General features: G+C 41.2%; 1 protein-coding gene across 5 annotated transcripts in view; it reads right to left on the reverse strand.

Annotated features, from left to right (window-relative positions):
* Positions 1–25: 25 nt before the first annotated feature.
* TAF1 (TATA-box binding protein associated factor 1) overlaps positions 26–22,937 on the reverse strand; it is a 34,408-nt gene continuing 11,496 nt past the window's right edge. For 3 of the 5 annotated variants that reach the window (XM_063345609.1, XM_063345606.1, XM_063345610.1), the window contains 26 exons: positions 22,712–22,885; positions 22,523–22,627; positions 20,916–21,116; positions 19,860–20,001; positions 18,963–19,093; positions 18,326–18,406; positions 17,763–17,912; positions 17,489–17,608; positions 17,134–17,309; positions 16,197–16,438; positions 14,726–14,939; positions 14,293–14,458; positions 13,913–14,124; positions 13,567–13,675; positions 13,262–13,360; positions 12,374–12,551; positions 10,739–10,806; positions 10,224–10,346; positions 8,974–9,066; positions 8,814–8,898; positions 7,714–7,781; positions 7,516–7,632; positions 3,083–3,181; positions 2,651–2,801; positions 1,702–1,879; positions 26–609 (listed from right to left, as the gene is read on the reverse strand). In XM_063345609.1, coding sequence (XP_063201679.1) covers positions 393–609; positions 1,702–1,879; positions 2,651–2,801; positions 3,083–3,181; positions 7,516–7,632; positions 7,714–7,781; positions 8,814–8,898; positions 8,974–9,066; positions 10,224–10,346; positions 10,739–10,806; positions 12,374–12,551; positions 13,262–13,360; positions 13,567–13,675; positions 13,913–14,124; positions 14,293–14,458; positions 14,726–14,939; positions 16,197–16,438; positions 17,134–17,309; positions 17,489–17,608; positions 17,763–17,912; positions 18,326–18,406; positions 18,963–19,093; positions 19,860–20,001; positions 20,916–21,116; positions 22,523–22,627; positions 22,712–22,885 — 3,699 coding nt within the window. In that variant the 3' untranslated portion in view covers positions 26–392. Of the gene's footprint in view, positions 610–1,701; positions 1,880–2,650; positions 2,802–3,082; positions 3,182–7,511; positions 7,633–7,713; positions 7,782–8,813; positions 8,899–8,973; positions 9,067–10,223; positions 10,347–10,738; positions 10,807–12,373; positions 12,552–13,261; positions 13,361–13,566; positions 13,676–13,912; positions 14,125–14,292; positions 14,459–14,725; positions 14,940–16,196; positions 16,439–17,133; positions 17,310–17,488; positions 17,609–17,762; positions 17,913–18,325; positions 18,407–18,962; positions 19,094–19,859; positions 20,002–20,915; positions 21,117–22,522; positions 22,628–22,711; positions 22,886–22,937 lie in introns of all 5 variants that reach the window. The other 2 variants (XM_063345607.1, XM_063345608.1) reach the window with 2 other exon arrangements.

Here is a 22,937-nt window from a genome sequence, read left to right on the forward strand (position 1 = left end):
CTTTATGGAATGAAAATTGTTTTTTTAGTGGCTTATCAACAGCAGGTGTTTTATTCTGAACAAGCATTTTTCACGCACATATCGAACAGGCCAGTATTTATAAGAAATTATTTTACATCTGTGAAAACTGAAGGACAAACGATACAACTCTTCGTTTGGAATCTGGGACAACAACAACCCAAAAATTGAGCAGGGCATGCTTGGGGAAAGCTTACTTTTCACCATTTACTCAGTCACGTACACAACTGATTAAAATATTACATTAAAAAAAAAAAAATAAAAAAATCTTTTTAACACAGTCCCCCCTGCACCATTCCATATGCCAAACTAGGACAAGACAAAATTCAGGAGCCAAGAGTAGCCCAAGATAATGGTCGTCTCAGGAAAGGGATTTATTCATCGGAGTCCAGGTCACTGTCTCCTGCAATGGAGTGAAAGTCCTCGCTGTCCTCCTCATCCTCAGACAGATGGACCTGGCTTAACACGCTCGGCCCACAGCGCTGCTGTTCCTCCTCTTCCTCCTCTTCCGAGATCTCATACCCTCCGGTACTGCTGAAACTAGTATCTCTTGTGTTGGACTTTGGGTCTGGTTCTTCGTAGCTGCCGTAACTAAGAAGAAAGAGAGAAAACTCTCACTATACCATCATTTCCAATCGGCTGCTGATACCGACACCTCTGGATTTAACGCCTGGTAAACGGTCCCTGGGCTTGAAGTCCTTGTGGAACACTCGGAACCACCGTGCGCTTCAATTCTGGCAATGGCCAGCTTTTTAAAATTTAAAAAAAACCAACAAAAACAAACAAACAAAAAAACCCACCCCAAAACAGTTGTCCTGATGAAACAATTGTCTACCGGCATCCTCATCCTGCTCTGATATATTCAGGGCAGGAAAAAAACCTCAGGGCTCCAACACCTTCCACGTGCCACTTAACTGCAGACGAAGGCACACAGCCCATTCTCATCGTCTGCGCCAGCGTTTTCTGCTGACTGTCGTCAAGGTACGGGGCTGGACTGACCATTCGCCTGAGCCTGCATCGCTACCCGTATGATAATTAGGCCAATATCAATAACAGCACGAAGGGACTGAATTCCACAAGTAGCAAAAGAACTGAGAATCTAATGCCTATACTCTACAGAACGGCCACCGAAGGAAGAGCAGGTCCATATTCTCTCAAGCAAATGCAAAAAATAAAGCTGATAGAGCTGTACTTTTATTTTTCTAATAATGGAACTCTTTCCAAAATACAGAACATGCACATTCCTATCCTTTTAGACTCCAACTAAGCAATTTCCTTTAAAGTAAGGAAATGCTTGGAGAAAAAAACCAAAACAAATACCATCAAGTTAAACAGCTAAATCATCTTTTAACTTCAAGGGCATCTTGTAGTTTCCAAGACAACCTATAAAAACCTTTATTTGTCCTGTCTTCAAAAACCACTATGGACAGGAAATCATTTAACTTACAAAAAAGAATGTTTTTTTAAATGTAACTAACGTTTTTATTAGTGAAAATCTAACGGCAGAACCAAATTTCGGTCAATAAGTAGATTGCAATTATGGTAATTATGGCTGCAATACTAAAACCAGCGACAAGATAGACGAAAAAACCATGAGATATTCTTCAACTTTTTATGACCAACACTTCTTTAAGAGAAGGGATTTCGAAGAATTATTCTAACAAGATTCTCCGCTCCAGTTACCTGATATTACTGTCCTCCATAACATGAGATGTCTCCCCACCGTCTCCTTCGTAAGACATCATGCTTTCTTCATTGTCCATGCCCATACGTGTGTTCTCTTGAAGAACATGAGGTTGTTTAGGTCTCACTGCGTTGGGCTCCACATCGGAGTCACTGCCGCTCTCGCTCAGTTGGATGGCTGTGTAATAAACCAACATTTGCGCACAAATCAACAGGTTTTTTTCTGTCCGTTACATACCCGTTGTCTTTGTTTAAAGGCTACAATATTGACTGCAAGGAATGCATACGAAGTAGTGTCTCCACAAGGTAGCAGAAAGGGTATCTGGGAGGTGATGCCAGTTCTGATGTTATTCAAAAGGAATTTCATTACCACCATTACTCAAAAAGGCCTTATTTGCTTGTCCACTCTGAATAATTCCTCTCTCTTCCCCCCTAATAATTTTCAGAAGCCATTGCTAAAGAAGCTTTTCTGCATGGCAAGTTTTTTAGTAAAACAGGGAAAAAATCTGAGGAACCTCCAGACACCTCTTCCAGTCCTGGGTAACGCTGACCACACTGTTTCATATCAAGATAAATGTTGTGCTTTTACTAGACTGCCCATCCGTTGCTCTGCACGCCAAATCCTAGTCCCAGTCTTTTCAGAACCATTTGCAGTTTCACTTTATGAAATACGACCGACCAGATCTTAACTCTGCTTTCTTTTGTGTCTGTACTTCCAGCACCCCTACTTCAGTTTGTTCTCAGTTCCATTTATGTTCATCCAGCTTTCTCATCTTGCCCTTTGGTCTCTCTTTTTGACTACCAGACCACCTGGCCTACGTATCCCGATTACGCTCTATACTCTCAATGGTTTTGTCTGCGCGTGTTTTTGTGATGGAAGCACGAGAAGATTAGCTGGGTTTGTGAACAACCAGTTCCCACTCAACCTTTTATAAAAAAGGCTACCTACATGAGAAAGGGTTGTCTCCCTCTTCATCACTCCCATCATCATCATCCTCTCCATCCGACATGAGCAAATCTTCATAGAGGACACTAGCCTGGGGCTGCTGGGCTGATCCTTCTTCTTCATCAGCGAGGTCACCATCCGCATCTTCAACTTCCTAAGTCATACAGAACAGGGATAGTGAAGATCAGACAACATATAACCTACTGCTGCATGCCAGCATATACCTATTATTTATCACGCTCTTCTTTCTGATGTATTCACTCATTCCATAATGCTAACATTTTAAAACTACATTTAAAAGTCTAGCTATTGCTATGAATACCGCTGTCTTTCAGGGTGGCAGACACAGGAGACAACCCTTACACTACGGAGACTTCTACCACAAGTACGCAAGTCAACACGTGGACTGGCTGGGATCTCTGTATATATACTCACTGGGGCTGGAGTCTTAGGTTTCCCATCATCATCCTCATCAAACCCTTCGATATCTACGTCAGAGTCTTCCTCGCCCAGCCTACCTCGCCCCTGGCGCATCTGGATGGGGAACACAAACAGCAATACTATTGAGGAAAGCACTACTGGACATAAACTAAAGGGTATGACTGACATCTGGACCACAACGATGGGTGCGGGAGTACAGGGGGAGAAAGATAAAAGAAAAATATATGTATATCACTCTCAGCGCAAGGATCCTTTCTGTCTGTATTCCAAGATCAGAGAGCACACAGTCTCCACACACTTTTGTCCTGATGACCTCCATCCTTGAGAAGGGAATCTCCAGCCTTACAGCGCCAGTGTTCTTTAGTTACCTAGCGATTTCTGGAAAATACCACTAGATCTTAAAAAGCGCTTATTTTCATAAAATATTTCAAAAGCAGACAGAAGTTTCCAACAAATCTCCTGCCCTTCTCTCTCCTATTCTTCCCTCAGTCACCACGAGTCCAAGGTAGAGAGGACACGCAGATTCTGTCCCAAAGACTAAACTGAAGGTCTACAGAAAGCTTGAAGGCTTCCAAATCCAGAAGGCACTCTTCAAAGCTACAGACAGCCACAACACTAGATGGAACTATTCATATTCAATCTGTTTGGCTGGATTGCTCAGAATAGCTCTCACTAGGCTTTCCGGTACCGCCTGCAGTCTCGTGGCCCTCCTCACCCTTCCTCTCTCCTGGTAGCTTATTTTCATGGTCATATTACTGCATCTCCTTCTGCTATTCCCTCTCCTCCAACATTTTTTTTTGTTTAATACAGAATAAAGACTAAGAAAAAAATATTGTGTGGTTACTGTAACAAGTTATAATGATTGAATACCTTTAACTGGTATGCTTTTTTTCTTCTACAACTACAAGGTATCTACAGTGACAACCATCTCTTCCTAGGTGTTTGTGCAGCTTCTCACGGTCACTGGATGCAACCATAATAATCTAATTATCATCTTCCAAATCTGTGGAATACACCTCACCATTTCCCTATTCAGAATCAACACGGGATTGCACATTAGCCCTTTGTAGCATGAGTCACCAGGTTTCCACTCCCAGAAGTAGTGAAGCAAACAAATATCTGGCTTTAGGCAGATTCTTTTGCAGCTTTTGTTTTCTCTATTCTTTGTTTTGCAGTGTCTCAATTCCCAGTGCTCTTTTAATTTTTCCTTTTCCCTCAAAGCAGCCAAAATGAAGAAAATTGCTAACTTTTGAAATGGATTCCCTTCTCTGCTGATCTTTGTCTCCTGTTTCCTACAAAGTAACTGCCTCTTTTCAGCAATTTGCTTATACAACCCAACTCTCCAACCTCATGAAAAAATGGAAGATTCTGACCCGAGTTCTCACTTCTCTGGGGCAGGGATGGGACAGTCCAGAGCAGACAAATTGCTCTCGTCTTGATAGACTGAAGCACCATGTGATATACTGAGGGAAGTGTTGCTATCGTACAAATTGGGGGGCTAACGTATACGTGGAAACAGGAGACAGAACATTCTCAGGCACTGAACTGGGACTAGAACAGTACTGTGAGAGCCAAGACTGGGATTTCAGGACTAAATGCAAGATGCGTTTTTTGGCACGGTGTTTAAACACTCTTTAATCAAAATATGTTATTTATTCTTAAAGAACAAACACGGTAAAACGCAACGGCTCACAACCTCAGGTTTGAAGTTTGCCAAGTAGCAGATTTTAAAATAGAAGTCAGTACTTCTACGCAGTGCAATCCTACAGAGGCCAAAATTGTAAATGGATTCCAAAAGGATTAGATAGATTTATAGAGAAGAGGCCTCTCTGCAGCTCATACATACAATGGTCCAGGTGCAACACCAGGTTAAGGTGTCTGAACAGCCAATTGCCAGAAGCAGAGAGGCTTCTCTGTAAGAAGGATCACTGTATGTTTGCATCCACTTACTTCTGGTCCCTGCCAGAGACGGAGTACTTGATTACATCATCAACTATTGGTTTGACTCAGCGTGGCCCTTTTAATTTCAATTCCTACAATGGAAACTGTTGCAACTACAAATGCTGCTATCAGAACTGGAAAAGTTTATCACATGTGAAATAGCAAAGCTTCAACTTTCTTTCCATTCTATGCAAATCACTGTCTCGAGAGTCCCCAAAGCTGACAAAACCAAGAGAAAAAGAGGTTTTGGCTAAAGGGTTCTAAAAGCAAAGTTGTAGTTTGCATGACATTTAACCTCTGAAGAGTTAACGAAGAACTACAGATTAAGATTTTGACAAAATACTCTTATAATATACAGTTTATATATCGCAACAATCCTGAAAGCGTTAAGAGCTGCCACAATGCCATTTAAACTAGGCAAAACAGGCTTCCTAAAATTTAAACAGACATCTAAACTACAGACAGCTCCGTACTTGCTGTATTTGCTTTTTACATCCCGGAGTGCAGCTCCCAAAGACACATAGGTGGAGATAAATATTAGTCATCACAACTGCATTTGAAATGAAGGGAACTAAAGCCAAGCAACCACCACCACATCTGCCATCTGTGACAAGTTTGGGAGTGTGGGAAGCGGGAGTGTACCTCCAGCGAAGAAGGAGGAAAGGATGGCCTTCAGATGACACGGCCAAGGGAGAAGCTCAGGAAGCTCTCGCCTTTAGCAAGCACAGAGAAGGAGCAGACAGCTAAGAGGCAGTTCACTGCTCAAGCCTCCTTTCCTCTCTCCTGATCACCAACTTGGATAAAAAAAATCAGAACAGGTAATACTGCTGTTGGGAAGGAAACCATCAGATAGAGAGAACGACAACATTTTTGTCCCTCATTCTCTGAGGTATTAGGATCATCCTTGATTCCCTCTAATCTTCTTTTTAATGTGTCAATGGCTGGTTTCATCAACTAATCAAACCACCCAATGGCTGGTTTCATCAACTAATCTCCAAAGACTTCCTCGCAGCCTGACAGTTCACATTGCCAGGAAGGTCTTTTTCCACGATACTCGCTTTCAGTATTCCCACCCCGCTGAATTCTGTCATCATTCCTAGCAAGTTCTTTCTAGCTTCCTAAACTGCCACGTTTTCGGTCTTTTTTTTTGTGGGGAGAGATGGATGGAGGGTGTTAAATATGGCCGCAAATTTGTTTGTAGCCTGCTATCCTGGCTCCAGCCCTATAATCTTTGTATACTTATTGCCTAAACAAATTTTAAACTAATTTTTCTCTTAAAAATAATCTTTGTAAGATCTTAAATTGTTCCTGAAATTCAAGCCCCTCTTTTCTGTTCTGACTTCACTAAAATTAAACGCAACTTTCCAGGTGTAATCACACCAGACTTGCACAGAATAGAAAAGTTATTGGTCTACAATTGGGATGAACAACTGCAAAGAAAGCTTTGCTTTGTCTTCCTACACTGGGTATACAAAATCTGAAATTTGATCATTCGGTTATTATCAGAGAGATCTTTCTCAAGGCTTATGAACTTCAACAGTTTTTCCAAATAAACAAAAGACATCTCAGACATTAGGATGACGTTCCCTGAACTATTATCTAGTTTATTAGGGAAATTCCAAAGGCAATTTTATTTTTCAGGAATGAACGTGTCATTCCTGGTGAAAGTTTTTTCCTGATGCTTTTGAAAACAATCAAACAGCCCTAGGCTAGAAGCAGCATTAAATTAAAAAAAAAAAAAAAAAAAAAAACCAAACCAAAAAAACCCTCTAAATAGCTTATAAAATTCTGCCAAACCATAAACACTGAAAAAGCAGTCTGTCATACAATCTTCCGTATAATTATGCTTCCAACTTGGTCTATAATACATACAAAATAATGGACACACACAATTGTCTGCTATAAAATAATAATGAAGAGTAAAAAAAAAAAATGTTATTTCCATTAGAGCCAAAATAAAGAAATGTAAAGAATCCCACCAAAGAATGCAGAAGACTCCTACTTCGCTGACCATATTAGGCAGTTTCTTTGCTCCTAGCAAAAAGCCTCTTCAGTGTCCGCACCAAACAGCTCTCTGGCTTCTTCTTGGCACTACAGCATTGATGGGTTCTTCCTCATGTTCTCCTTACCTTTTCACTGCTTGCCTTCTGAGGTTTTCCAACTGCTACACTCGCATAGTGTTTGAATTTCCAACCAACATTCAGTTGTACCTGACTGTACATAGCTCATCTTGAGACCAGTTTTGCAAGTTGCTTGGGAAATTACCTTCTTTGTCTCGGGTTATCTTACACTCTCCGAAGCAGCATAACTGCTTCTCATATTTATCCTTATAAAATAGTTGTTAGCACACCATCCAACGAGATACTCTACTAAAAGACAAACTGCAGACAGATGCAGAACTGTAGAACAAAGAGGCACCTCTAGATCAAACATCCAGGAAACTGAAACTAAAAGAAAGCAAGCGAAAACTTTACTTGGTCACTTGCCTGTGGAGTGTAGGGACCAGGGGTCATGGGATCAAGACTTTCCAGGTCTGCCTCCTCTAGTGCTGCTTCCTTAGCAGTAGAGATGTCTGTCTCAAGTTGAGTCAGGTGCTCATCATACTAAGAACAAAGAAGCTTGCTAAGGTTGCAGAACAGAAAATTCAAACATACAAAAATATTGCAGTAGAGTTGTCCACATACCTCAGCTAAAGTTTGGTAACAGATATTTACAATCTCCTGGGCTGTTTTTGTGTATTGACTGTCCGGCCCTGTAGTAAAGAAACAAGTATCTTTATGCATTCTGACATTTGCTCAGCAGGTAAGACTGAAAGACTGGTTTTGGTTACACAGCTCTCATGACACAGGTCCCTAAATCCCAGCACCTTCTGATCTAAGGAGAAAATAAAATAAAATAAAATAAATAAAAAAAAATATATATATTCCCTCACTACAAGAAAGACACAGAGGTGCTGGAGCGTGTCCAGAGAAGGGCAACAGAGCTGGTGAGGGGTCCGGAGCACAAGCCTTGTGAGGAGCGGCTGAGGGGGCTGGGGGTGTTCAGCCTGGAGAAAAGGGGGCTGAGGGGAGACCTTCTCGCTCTCTGCAACTCCCTGAAAGGAGGCTGAAGAGAGGTGGGGGTCAGTCTCTTCCCTCAAGTAACACGTGAACGGACATGAGGAAATAGCCTCAAGTTGTGCCAGGGGAGGTTTGGATTAGATATTAGGAAAAATTTCTTCACTGAAAGGGTTATCAAGCATTGGAACAGGCTGCCCAGGGAAGTGGTTGAGTCACCATCCCTGGAGGTATTTAAAAGACGGGTAGACATAGTGCTTAGCTATATGGTTTAGCAATGATTTTTGTCAGCGTTAGGTCGATGGTTGGACTAGACGATCCGAAAGGTATCTTCCAACCTGGACAATTCTATGATTCTATAAATCAGGGTTCACATGCAACTAACCAGTTTGGTCCAGCATTAAAAAGATGATTTAGCAGACAGGAAGGCTGCACCCTGTCAATCTCAAGGAAATTCCCAGAAACAAATCACTGAAGCAGAGATGTGTACTGAACAAACAGAAAATCGTCCCCAAATGTAACTGCCGCATTCTGCACAAGATTGTACGTAAAGCACCACGTGACAGTGAAAACGTCACTGTTTAAGCATCTCTTTTCACAGCAGTGGAGGAAAGCAACAATCAGACTCAGGATTCCCAGCTTCAGGCTTTGACAGCACTACAGAAGAGGTGCACAAATGTATTCATTTAAGCACAGAAGGCAGCCGAAGCCTTATCTTCACCACCTACCGTTGTACTTAATGCTGTTGGCAAGGATGAGGTTAACATCATTCAGGAAAATCTCTCTGTTCTGGTATTTGTGTTTGGAGATATTCTGGAAGAGATTGACACCCAGTAAGTAATCAAGTCTAAACATCTCTCAAGTGGCTGCTCAGTTCAAGGTACACACCTTGCGGATAGTCTCCAGGTCCATTGGATTAGCAATCACCTTGTAATAATCAGGAACAAACTTCTTGTTAACTGGATGATGAAATGGCCAAGACTGGAGGAAAGAAAACAGACAAGTTTAGAAAGCTTCTGTGTAGAATTTTTTACAGTTTGAGCTACCAATTTCATAAAGCAAGTCTCCAGAACTGATGAACACTCAAAATGCATGGGAAGTATTTATCACAAGGCATCTTGAATCCAATCATTTAGCTTCAGGAGGGACACAGAAAAAAGATCTACTGGTTGGATTTTTAACTAGGCCTATTGATACCTGTTTAAACAGCAGGAACATGTAATACAAAATAATAATCAAGCAAATGACTTTTCTGTTTAATATCACTATTTCCTCCACAACATAACTGTGGTGTCCAGCAAGAACACTCGCTGCTTGTACGAAAAACAAAGAATATAAACCTAGGTCTGATCTCACAACAGGGGCTATATATACCAATTTAACAGTTCATCATGGTGTGACGGCATAGAAAAACTCTGAAATCTGTTTCTAAACATCAGAAATGAGAACTTGGTGACAACAGAGGATGGAACCAACAAAGTTCTAAAGATGACAGGCATTAAGCCCTCTCTGATTCAGTCTAACCACTACAGACTCTTGTTCCTTATGCCATTCAGACACCATACGTGTTATAGATGAGTGACACCGAAATCCTTATTTTTGCAGGATTTTGGTGAGTTTAAGGTTTTGAGTTTTTTTTAATACTAACAAACTAGTACAATGCTGGGTAAACCATATAAATTAGGAATCAGCTTGTGTTTCATTTCCACAAGGAAACTGTATCTTTGCAGAGTGCTTTGAGATCTACCAAAGCAAGTGCTCTATAAAGCAGCAGAAGAGCATAATGAGTTTTAGAATGACCACGCGTAATGAAAATCAGTGACTTCACACTAATGGGAGGTTGATGCAAGCACCGTCCAGGAGTGACAGGAGCAGGACAAAAACTGGAACCCAGCCGCCACTTTGGGACCTTTGCTCCAGTGAAGGGGGTGAGTACAGGTGTGTCTGTGCCAGTCAGAAAATCAGAAATAGGCCAGCTCCCTGACAGAGCACTCTGTTGTTTGGGTTTTGTTTTTTTTTTTTTTTTTTTTTTTTTTTGCAGCGCACTAACAAAAACAACGTAAATATACAGCCACAAGACTATAATCAGTACATTTTGCACATCACACACATACACACGCTTTGCTTAAGGTACATACATCTGGAACTGCCATCATCTTTTGAGTGACGATGTTATCCAAAATGAAGGAAAAGGCCACTTGATCATCATCATCCAGGAGGGGATTAATTGCTTTTTCTAATCGAGCCAGTTTATCTTCCTTCTGCAATAAAAGCAAGGAACATCAGTGGCTGACCCTAGATTAGTAACTGTTAATATCAGGATACTCTGTCCCAAAGAGACTCTCGCTCACCTTTTTATGAAGGCGCTTGTAAATAAGAGGGGATAATAGCCTAGATAAAAGCCTACATACAAGATAAAGTAACTAGAGTAACAAACGAGCATCTGTTTTTTTGAGAAAGACTCCAATTTGGACTGTTCAAATTTGTAAAAATTCAAATACCTCCTGAGGTGAGGGGAGCAGTTCCCTTATTCTTCTACTCTCCTTAAAGCCCTGTGTTTTGCCTACTCGTATCCTCTGTCCTCAGACCCCGCAATCACCCCTGATCATCACCTCCCTCTCCACTCTGACCACAACTCATTCACAAGACTTGCCTCTTTTAGCTTCTCATCGCACAGGTCCAGCATGGACTGAGAGATCTGCGTCAGCGAGTGCTTTGGCCCTGCAAACACACAGCAAGTACCGTGAGATACTCCAGCCTGATTAAAAAAGCCAATTATGTCACAATAGGAATTAATCTTTACTCCTAAAGCATCGCTGATTATATTCCTAGCACAACTGGGAGTATATCCTGAAGTATATTCTCAACACATACAGTTACTAAAAGTTTAGTATGGATTTTATAGGAGAAAAGGTTATTTGTAGCAAATCTTCACACTTTTGGGATACAATCTGTTAAGGTTTGGAAGGCCTCTGGGAAACCAGCTGTGCCTGTGGAAGACTGGCCTCTAAGCCCTCCACCTTTGCCAAACTTTCAGAGTATAAATCATGAAATTTCTGTTTCATTCACTAGATCCAGTCAGTGAAGCGGAACTGCTAGGGAAGGCAAGATGGACATTTACGGAATATTCAGAAAACCACAGCTTTAAATAATTTCATGATTGCTCGGACATGGAAACAAGTATTTGCAACAGAACTATGAAAAAAAAATCTCTCGTTAGGATAAAACAGGGCCTTAGCTGTCAAAATAATAAAGGAAGCAGTAAAGGCACAAAACCAGTGCTGTCCGTGTCAGCCTGAATGCTGCACAGCCCAGAGAGACTCAGTGCAGCTGGGAGGTTTTTTATCTGTTGAATGAATACTTTTTGGACAAAGATTGTTCTATCAGCGGTCAGAATACAGCTGACCTATAGCTGCTCAATGAATCAGAACTTTTCCCCAGCAGTTGCATGCTCTACTGCAGAATCTACATTTTTTTATTTTTTTTAAACTAGCTTTCTGACATTCCCAAATGGAGAAAAATTTATTGCATCCAAGAACCCAATTATGCAAAATCATTCCAGTAAACTCTAATCAAAGCTGCATGCTCCAAGGCAGTGGCTTCAAAAGGCGTGAACTATTCCTATTTGTATTGTAAGATTCATTCACTAAAGCATAAAATTGAGAAAATAAGTTCACAAGGAACTCCACGCCAATCTGTGTCTGGAAAAAAAAAAAAAAAAAAAAGGAAGGACATGCATCATGTAGTCTACTGAAAACAATGTTTTGCTTAGCTTCACCCTACTTGAAGGGGATATACAGGACTTTGCTTAGTGCAGTTTGACTTCATACATGCACCAGTATAGAATCATAGAAGGGACCTTAAAGATCATCTAGTTCCAACCCCCCTGCCATGGGCAGGGACACCTCCCACTAGACAAGGCTGCTCAGAGCCCCATCCAGCCTGGCCTTAAAAACTTCCAGGGATGGGGCTTCCACCACCTCTCTGGGACAGAATCATAGAAATCTTCAGTTATTGGTAGGTCCATAACCGAACTTCAGTTACTACATCACAGTCACCATTTAGTTATTGTTAAATGCTAGGGTCCACTTCTTTCCTATCTATGAATTAGCTCATTAACATGAATATAGTCTTTCCGGTATATATGGAAAAACATATGCTTATTGTTGCTATCTGACAGTGAATTTATTCTGTTGCTTTTGTTATTTCTAGAAGTAAAAGATCCACACCTCGCACACGTACAACGCATTAGCAGAAACACAGTTTCCCTGCGTTGTCAATAGCCTACCATTGTATGTCGCACTGTTCTTAACAATTAGTTCCAGATGTTCTCTGAACTCTTCTCGGGATGGGTACTGCCGCTTACGAACGTTTTCACGCAGGGTCTGTAAATCCATGGGCCGAGTAATAATCTTATAATAATCTTTGACAACTTTTGGATTTACAGGTGTATGAAAAGGGTATGTCTGAGGATGAAAAGAAAAAAAGTGAATGCTTATTAACACAGTACTTGCACAGCTAATTTCACTTTAACCTCCGCAGTTGAACAGGCACCAGCTTCAACCGACGTTGAATATGATAAGCTCAGAAGCTCAGCCCCACAATGGCTATCGGCTTCTTCTACAAAATATTCTTTAACACCATTATACAAAGAAAAATCTCACAAAGAATTCTCAGAGGGTATTTTTGGTTATGCAGCACAAAAACCAAGAAACTGAACTTTAAATTCTTATTTTAACTCAAATCTTTCATTTAATATTTTGTTCCAAGTAAAATCTGGTCAGAAACAGGGAAGCACACAATTTTCTCCGGCGTCACATATATAAAAGTATTGCACACTGCTACATTGAGCGTTACGCATATTTTTCTGGTTTTGTTGAAAAGAACAACAAAAACAAACAAACAAAAAACCCTCACATGTCCCAGACTCTGAATATGTATCTATACAGAACTATTCAACATTATTTTCTGATATGGACGTTTTCATCTCAAAAAGATTCTGAGCTGAGATAATTTAGGAAATATTGCACACCAACTGTGTGCAGGGCAGGGGCGAAAGGGGTGGCACACCACTCATCTGAGAAAAGCCTAGCGTAATTTTGCTGTCTACAATACATAACGTACTTCAATCATATTGCTTAAGACACGGGTTTTTGGTCTCATGGCTTAAACTTACATTAGGAAGATCCCTTATGTCATTGATGATGCCCTCCAAGATGGATGACAGTGTCACCATGGGATCTGTTCGCCGTCGGTGGATAGATTTATGAGGACGCTAAAGAAATCAGAGGAAGAAAAATTAAGGCTGTTCCAAGATGCAAAACATCTACCCACAGAAATCCTAGGCAATTCAGTGTATTAATTTACTGGACAGGTATCTGTGTTGCACACGGAGGATGCTCAGGAGTAGTAAAGAAACTGGCCAGTTGGTACAAACAGAAGTAGAGATGCTGCAAGCAGCTCTGTAACACCTTCACTCACATTCAGATAATCACAGTGAACAGTTGTCCCTACTCGCCGTTTCTTCTTTGGAGGAAGCTGCTGTTTAGGAAACTTCAGGACCAGTGATTTCCTGCGAACCTCATCCGCACTAGGTAAAAACGAAATAGTGTAATAGTTTCTCCAACCCTCTTATGAATCAAGACCATTTGTCCCCCAGTACTGGCTCTGGTCCATAATACCAAATACACAATCAAAATACTGTAATAATAGTCTACGTAAAGCCCTGTCACTTTATTCCTGTGATTAATATACACATGAGTACCCTGCACTAAGCTCTAAATGAGTTTTTCTTACTACCCATTGGTATCTCTGCTTCTTCCCTTACCTCTCAATCAGTTGTTTTCCCAGGACAATTTTTGTTCCTTCTACTTTGATGAGTTCTTCATTGTCATTGTGAATGACTGTTTTTTCCAGCTCTTCCTCCTGCTCCTCTGTCATTGCAACAGGATTAGAAGGTGGGGCATTTGTTTGGTAGTAAAGAGGGCAGAACTTATTAGTCCTCATATGGCCAATTGCACCACATGCTCCACATTTTAGCTGCAAAAATGTAAGAAACACGACAGATCAGAATTCATACATAGTCTCCTAGTTTAGAGGCAGAGTATCATTAAAATGCCCTAGTCAGACCTTTACTACAACACTAGAACTGAAAACTTCTCTAATACCCAAGACCCATTAGTACGCTTCGCGTATGGATATGTTTACTTTCAAGTCTGGACGCTCTTTCATTTTCTTGGGCTTCTTTTCTGGAGGGCCCTTGAGTTTCTCTTTTTCTTGGTTGCGTTTTAACCGCCGTAATTGTTCCTGGATCCTGCGCCGCTCCTTCCGCATTTCCTCACGGTGCTGTTCGTCAAATAGAGCAAACTTTCGTCTGGGAAAAGAACAAACAAACAAACCACACAAGTTTTTCATCTGAGTTGATGATTTACCAGGTACTCTTCTGCCAGGCCAATTACTGCACAAAATTCATAATATTTTCCAAATGGACAGCCATTGAATCTTTCTCTCTCTCTCTCCCTCTCCACAATTACAGCTCTGGACTTCTACACTCAATTCTACATTTCTTCATAATGTCAACAGAATGAAATACTCTACATGCAAAGTTAAAAAGAAAAAAAAATAATCATGTAGGTCTTACATGAATTCTTCATCCTTGGTAGTCCGTATTCGGCAGTAAGCATCAATGACAGCAGGCTTCCGAACTGTCTCGCACCTCACGTATTCTTTCCCATCCTCATCTCTAAATGTGCGATAGATTTTGAGGCGGCGGCCAGTGGCAGAGGAATTAAGGCTGGTTACAGAGGCAGTGTCATCATCTTTGTGAGAGTTTGCCGAGGCTCCTGAAGCTGATGCTATAACAGAGCGTTTTATTTACTTTTAATTTCTTTCACCTTATAGGAACATCATTGTTTAAATACAGAAGATAGTTTTGGCTTAAAAACTTCCAAGACACAAATTCAGGAAAACTAAAGCAATACAAGTCTTTCTCTTGCTTGTTTGTGTTCTCTTATCATGACATATATCAATCTCAAACAAAGGTAAAATACTGAATTATCCACGTGGATTATAAAGCCAGAAGGAACAGCTAGTCACCAAGGACCTGCATGCGCCTAAGTGCAACCTGTAAGGCAACTGCAACATGGCTCTGCAGATTGCTTATCGTTACAGTGGTTTTGATGATAGGTATGGAGATCTGGCAGAAACTGAAGGTCAACAGTCATCCAGTTCTCCAACTGGTGTTACAACCAGTTAGCTAGATTTGTTTTGGTTAAGAGATTTTGTTCAAGATAACACTGGATATCTTTTCATAAGGCAACAATCATCAGCAAATCTTCCACATATCCCTTACTAAATTCTTCCAGTAGTCATTTAATTAGTGATTTGTTCCCAACCTGGGTTTCCAATAGCAACAATAACGTTGACCCAGATGCTGCAGAGCTCAACTTTGCGCGTACAAACGTGACAAGTAACAGTGGTCATGAACACCCTCATACAGATATAAGTTCATTCCCAGGTCAAACACTTTTACCTGCCAGTATAAGGATGTGTCAAGTTCTCTGTTGGAATGCGCTTAAAATAAACATATCTCCAGGAGATCCAAATCTGGCAGCTGCCCAGTTACCTCCCAAACACAGTGCTACAGCACACAGTATAACAGACACTGCTATCAGCCTACATATCATGCATATCTGTTTCACCTACATAGCTGTGTTTACACACAAGATGTAATTACAGTACCAGAAGCTGGTCACAGAACTATTTGCGAACACATCTTGAGAAAACTACTCAAAAACAACCCACCCACCTCACCCAAAAAAAAAAAAAAATGGGAAACTTAAGCAGCAAGCAGCAGTAAATATCTAAAGAAATACCAGAGTGAGTTCACAGATCAAAATAAGCAGAGCTATGAAGCAAAGAAAACACTTTAAATGCATTTTCAGCCAGTAACTGCTCAGGAGAAGGAAGAAGCCCCAGATAAGCATGCCTGTACATTCGCCCTGTAAGGAACCCACACTCTACTCTGAGAAGGCAGATCAGCACACTTTGCAGCCTGACCCAAAGTTCTGCATCCCCTTCCCAGGCACGTTCTGGTGGTTGCAGTTACTTACACAGCCCCTTTTTGTCTCTCCTGTCCTTTTTGCCCCTCTCTTTGTCATTGCCACTGTCTTCTCCCAGAAGCATCCTTTGCAATTCTTTTCGTTCCTGCTCTTCTCTTTCCCGAGAGAGCTGAGAACTAGTTTTCTTGTTCTGTAACATGTTCTCAATATTCTTTCCCATCTCTTCAAAGTCACTGTCTTCAGCTGAGCTGCTATCTGTGTCTGTTGACAGGATCTCAGTGGATTCCAGAACCCTGAAATAGAAGGCACCTTGAAAGTTAGTTAGTTCCTCTCCCTCCTCCCCTCTGCATAAAATCAGCCCGTTACCTTCCCAGAAGGTAAAAATGACACAAAGGTTTGAAAATGATGTTGCAAATCACTAGTACAAGAATAGGCGCAATATATTCCCATCTCAGTCCTCCTGTATTCCCCATGTCCAAAAGATCAATTGTTCCAAGCCAATCTTCTCCAACAAGTTGATCTCTTCATCATCAACAGCACTATATTGCCTCCCTGCTCTCAAGCCTTGGGCCACAACAAGGAATAATGCATGAATTCTTCCGGCAGTTCTAAAGAATGGGACATAAAATTGGCAGCTGCTACCCAAGAGAGAGATGGCAAACTGCGGAAAGAGGGATAGATGGAAGGAAACGAGGGTGAACTACTGATCTGTGAAACAGTGGAACTTCTCATGACAGTATATGTGGCAGACTATGCAACTCATTCTACCTTTCCAAAAGGTTTATGACAGCAAGACACTTAAGGCTAAGCCGTAAGTTTCTATTAATAGCCAAAGCCCTCTTTCTCAGTGCTGTATTTTGTGGGCCCAACCAGTCGAATCAACATCTACAGCACTACGTATCGGTGACCCCCAGGCATACATACTTCTGGACTTTTAAGGTGGGGACAGGGTGGGGTTCAAGGCTGTAAACATTAGATAAGAACTTACTTATTTTGTAAATCAAAGATGCGCTGACACTCTTCTTTGTATCTCTCCTGATGTTCTGCTACAGAAAACCGAGACCCACGCGCAAATTTGCTCATAGGACCTTCCCCTGAACGAGCCTGCTCTGTAGACATCGTACGTACCACATCAATCACTTCCCACCGGGACAGCTTCTTTATCTGGAAAGAGGAAGACAGACTAGAAATGGATTTAGAGACATACAACTGAGGTAGCTGACTGTGGATTTCAACTCCTTTTCACACAAGGTCAGAGCAGAAAAGTGTATGTCCCTTCCACCATCAGCTGCTGAATCCCTTAGTGAAGAGTACTCTGTAACCTGCTCCAGGTTCATGCTCACCTCCTCTTCAGGCACTCCAAATTTACGCAGAAGCTGTTTGGCATTTTTGAGAGAAAGTCGGCGCAGATCAGCATCTGTCCCAGTCACTGTCTTTTTCACCGGCTGAGGTTCTTTGTCATCCTATTCAGAGGAAGATGCAGCCTATTAATGTCATCACATAACACACAGGCTCATCTTCTGATATTTTCTCTTCCTGATGCCCCGTATGTACTCCATTTCTCCAACATCACTTTCCAGTTATCACTCCTTTTCAACCCAGCCTTGGGAGCCATACCTTCTGCTGAGTTGGTTTGTTTGGAATCTTCACATAAGAAAATCCTTCACCACAACCAGTAGGATCTGCCACACCAGTCACTTCTAGGAGGCACTTGCCCTTCATAGCAGCGATGAAGGCTCGTGTGGTGTTCCATGGAGCTGTGCGCACCTGCCAGGAAGAAGAGAAACATGCCTTCACAATCCTGCTACCATTGAGGAGAATTCCAAGCTTTTTATTTTGGATTCTTCCAGTCATACTGAGAACTTTTCAATTGACATGATGAGGGTGAATTCTGCTTATTGATCCCTCAGCTGCCCTGATAAAACCTCAGTGAAGAACCAAAGTGCTAGATAATTCACACAAAAGCCATTTAAGGCAAAAAGTCTAGTCCTGAAAGAGCTGGCAAGAAGGATCCCTAAACAGAGGTATAAGCTTGGCAGCAGAGTTCCCAGGAAAGCTGCAAGAACATTTGATCTACTGAATCCTACTTTAAACACGCCCTTCATATTAAAGACCTTGTTTCTCTCCTGCTGTGCAGATTTATATATTGGCATGCGTGCTTATGCATTGCTCTACAGTACCTCATCATCGATCTTCATTTGGAAATCCTCTTCATTCTCCTCTTCTGGCGCAAAGAAGGATTTCTCCCCGTAACCTGCATCCTGCAGGGAAATATTAGGAAAAAATGAGAACCTGAAGTCTTAAAAAGGTTACTGGACAGAGAACTAGAAGCATGTTATGAATCTCCTGTGGAGATTTGTCACGCTGAACAAGCACGCTTCCACAGACAGTTTTTTGCAAGATTCACTGTGACCCACAGTATCACAGATGTCAAGCTGCCCGGTATTTTGACAAACTCTATAGCTAAATACTGCATTGGACTTCAAAAAAAATAACCAATCTCTCTCACAGCCACATACTGGTTACTTTCTGCTGTAGAGCTCCCAGTAGAAACATAAGCCCTTTCTCGTACCTTCCCTTTGCTACCTTTGAGCGCAGTTAACTCGGTATCTAAATAATAGGTGGTAAGAATACGTCTCTCTAAAAACTTAACTCCCTTTTTACACAGCAGAAAACATCACAAGTTGCCCAGTAGTCAGGTGCCTAATTTTCCTAGTTTACAGCAAATTTAGCTTTAGGTAGGAGATGTTACTTAGCCTCACCCTTCACAGAACTAGTTGTCAGTAACTTGCCTTATAGCCTACCAGGAGCGTTTACCTTCAGTCGCTGCTCAGCTGCAATCATGCTGTAATAAGCACAGCACTGTTCTGGGGATACCATTGCTCTGATCTCTTCCTCTGTCGGCAATCTGAAATCTGGCTTTAAGACCCACCAATTTGAGTCCATCCCTGAAAAACGCACAGATTAAACACCGAGTAGTTTCCCACAAACGTTGGATGCCATCATCATCTGTATTTCAAGATTTGGTACCCTGCTGCAATGCTGGCAAAAGGGGCAAGTATGACACATCTGTGACGCTTAGACCACTAAAAGTGATAGGGTTTTTTGTTCGTCATTTGTTTAAATCAATGTCCTCTAATTTAGCGCCTGTTTTATCAGCAAACTCTCCTCATTCGTGCTCATTCAATGTATAAACTACCTTACAAAAGCATTTAATGCACCTTTCACTACCTCACCTCAAACTACTTTTCCCCATGGCTAGCCTAAAAGGCTTTGCATTACCCACCTGTTTATCATTCTGCATACAGAAAAATCAGAACTCAGGCTCTCAGAGCACTGTTAGATTCATGAAGATGGGGCAAGCTTCTACTGGCATGTATTTGCTTGCAAAATACAACACAGCCATACACAGAGGGAAGGGAACGCGTATGTGTTGGTGTTGTACATTGTTACTTTACGAGTAAATCATTGCCCAGACTATTATAAAAACACAAATGTCCAAGCTGTAGTGATTTCTCACCATCAAGCACGCTTGTGCCAAAAGAAAGCATCCATTTATAAAAATTGGAACAAAAAAACCTATCAGATTACATTTCAGTTCTTCAAATAGATGTTTTCAAACATGGCTTATCAGGAGGAGATGTTGCCGCCTCCTGCTCTGTTTGGAACTCCAAGAGCAGCAAAGAATGGCTGATGTCCACACAAAATCTTTACCTGTGCGTTTGAAATCAGCACAAAGCTTTAGCCGCTTTCGGATGCTACTCTCTGAGTGCGAAGGAAAGGCCTTCTTGATATCCTCCATGCGAATTCTCCGAGGACGGTCTCTGCTTTTCCAGAAGAGGCGATAAATAAAAACCTAGAAAACAAGACCTCATTTGCGATGTCTGAAGAAAGAACAGAACAAACCTTCAAAAACAGTCTGACTTCTTCAGACTTCCTACTTAAAACCCAGCGTTTCTTATAAATTTACTTAAGATAAGCTTTCCAAGCCACATATCTGCTTCAGGCCCAGCTATTTTTTGAAAAGGAGATGTGGAAAAAAATATTTGTCTTGAAATTTTGTATTATCACATTAGAAACGTTCATCTTTTGGTACAGAAACTTGAACTCTGGGAGCAGCAGGGATTTTCCTGCTCTGAATTAAACTGACAGTAAATTACTGGAAATTTTCTCCAAAATCTAAATTTGGGTATATTTATTTGAACGGTCACTGACAGTCCCAAAGCTTAACTGCCTCGAGATCTAGGAAATCAGCAAAGATCTATGAAGCAACTCTCATTCTGTGCTATGGAATAGGACATAAGATCCTTTAAAATCCCTTAATTGGCTCTTAGTAAGACCCATGTAACTCATTTTATACGGCATAACCACTTCGAAGCTCATTCTAATTTCTTCCGTTTCCTACACTCTTATATAATCTTATAACCTTTTATTTTGGCTAATGAAAAGCCTCTATCATACATTCATCAGACAGGATGTATGTAAACAGAAGCAGCCTGCTATAAATTGTTGGTTAAATGACAACCAAAATGGTCTGTTATGTTTAACATCCAACTCCCATCGTGCTCTCACCTCACCAAAAAAACCCACAAAACCAAACCAAAACCAAAAGCTACCACAAAAAAAAAAAAAAAAAAAAAGAAAAAAAAAAAGGAGCCATAGCAGGGCAATGAGCTTCTCAAATCAAGTCTGTCCACATGAGGCCGGGGCCTATGCCAAGGGCTGTCTCCAAAGACCCCTCAGATCCCCAGACTGTCTCTTATCACATACCTGCAGAAAATCTCTGATATGGGTGTTAGCTCGTTTAGAGTTGGGACCAGGTACTTCATAAAGTGGGCACTCCTGACCAACTACAAAAATATCCACTAATTCTCGAACATAATAGCCTTGTCGTGTCCGGATAATCAGGAAATCCGTTTCAGGCATCTTATGTAAATAGATAGGGGCCCGGAAAAGGTTGTTTTCAAATGCCTAATAAAAGAAACAAATCAAAGTTAGAGAGTCAGGTTTTAATCGAATTTTCTGTAACTCCATCTACAAAAAAGATCTTAAAAAGAACATTAAAAAAACCCCAGTAATTCCGGTGGTACACTATCATTTATGTCACAATATATGTAGATGTGCAGTCAGAACATTCCTTCTTTGCATTATGCAGAGAATAACCAAGGATGAAGCACGAAAGTATAAGAAAACCTAGAACAAATGCAGAAAGAGTTTGAAGGCCTCTTTGGACTGGCCTTTAAGGAGGTACTTTAAAAAGCGATAGAAAGAACACATATGCAAAAGAACACTATAACCACAGCAACCAGCCCAGGACACATGCACAGTCTGGGAATGGGAGAAGGCAAAGACTGAAAACTTTGCTCAGGAAAGGAGGTTGTAAGGCCCTAACCAGAAAAGCAGAGAGCAGCCGAGTTCAGCATTTAAAGGTAAGAAAGTTTAAACTGGCACCAAGGAGGCACTAGACTGAGTGGAACCAGAAAAGACCGTCCTCTTCTATAAAGGGTTTTCTCCACCATAGGGCTTCCACAAGCCTTACCCACCGCTGCTCTCCCACACTACCCTCATCCACATTGCAAAGCTTTCCCTGACGTGGCCCTATCCTCACTTCATCATGGATAAGACAAGACTTCTGGAAAGCTTGCAGTCCTCTTAGACTTGAACAATTAGTATTGTCGGTTCTGTGATGAATCTCTAAAAATCAAGCTTCACCTTACTTTTTTCCTGTGGTACAGCATGGACAGAATTATTACTTCAGCAAAAGCAGCTAGTATTAACTGATACCAATTTATTTTTACATTTATCATCAATTTTGTAACCAGGTGGTCCTTACAACGTTTTTAATTCCTCTCCCCATCTCAGCCGTATATATTTCAACAAGAGAAAGGCTCATAAAAGCAGAATTCTGCACACCTGACTAGTAACTGGCATCCAGCAGACAACTAGCAGTGCAATTCTCAGAAAGTCCATAAAACGATGCTCACGCATCCTGGACCATGATAAATCCATGTTGTCTATCTCATCCAACACCTATTTACTGAGTTCCTCAATATTCAAGCAGCTTTGGCCTTCCACTCAATCCTCTCTAACAGTATTCCTAATGCCATTACAGAGCAAAGCAGCCAAGACTCACTTCCTGCAATTCCAATCAGTCCTACAACAATTCTTAAAAAAATATACAACAGAGATATTATTTTTTTTAAAAAAAAAGAACTTAATTATTATCAGTAAACAAAGAGACTTAAACTGGAAATGAAACTGAATCTGTTTTTTTTTGGAAGTTGAGCATTATTCATGATTCAATAAACAGGGTATGAAACATTCTGCCTATTAGTCCACATTCAACTTCTCCGTCTTCTCATGCTTGCTTTTCTCACCTGCAGTAACTGGCCTGGATGCAGAGAACCCAGGAACGGAGAAGTGTGACAATAAACAGTCTCTCCATATTTACAGTCTGGAGCTCCCGGATCTTTGCCAGGTTTCTGCAACGTGCAACAAAAGTGCAGTTAGCACTCAGCGAGACGCAGAAGAAAATCACTGTCCAACAGCAAAACCTGCATACTCACCCTTTTGTAGTAATTTTTAATCTTTGTTGCCATGCCAACCTGCATCATTAAAGGGGCGTTTTCCTCACTGTATTCAGCAAGGATGAGATCTCCATCCTTGCCAGTTAGGTCTTGTGGTGTGCGCATGAAGAACATTTCGCCCCCGCCAGAAGCCTGACGCTCCTGCTCTCTCATCTGTGCCAGTGAAGAGACAGTGTTAGGAAAACAGCACATCAAACAGATCTGC

This window comes from Chroicocephalus ridibundus, chromosome 9, assembly GCF_963924245.1.
Source record: "Chroicocephalus ridibundus chromosome 9, bChrRid1.1, whole genome shotgun sequence".
NCBI lineage: Eukaryota > Metazoa > Chordata > Aves > Charadriiformes > Laridae > Chroicocephalus > Chroicocephalus ridibundus.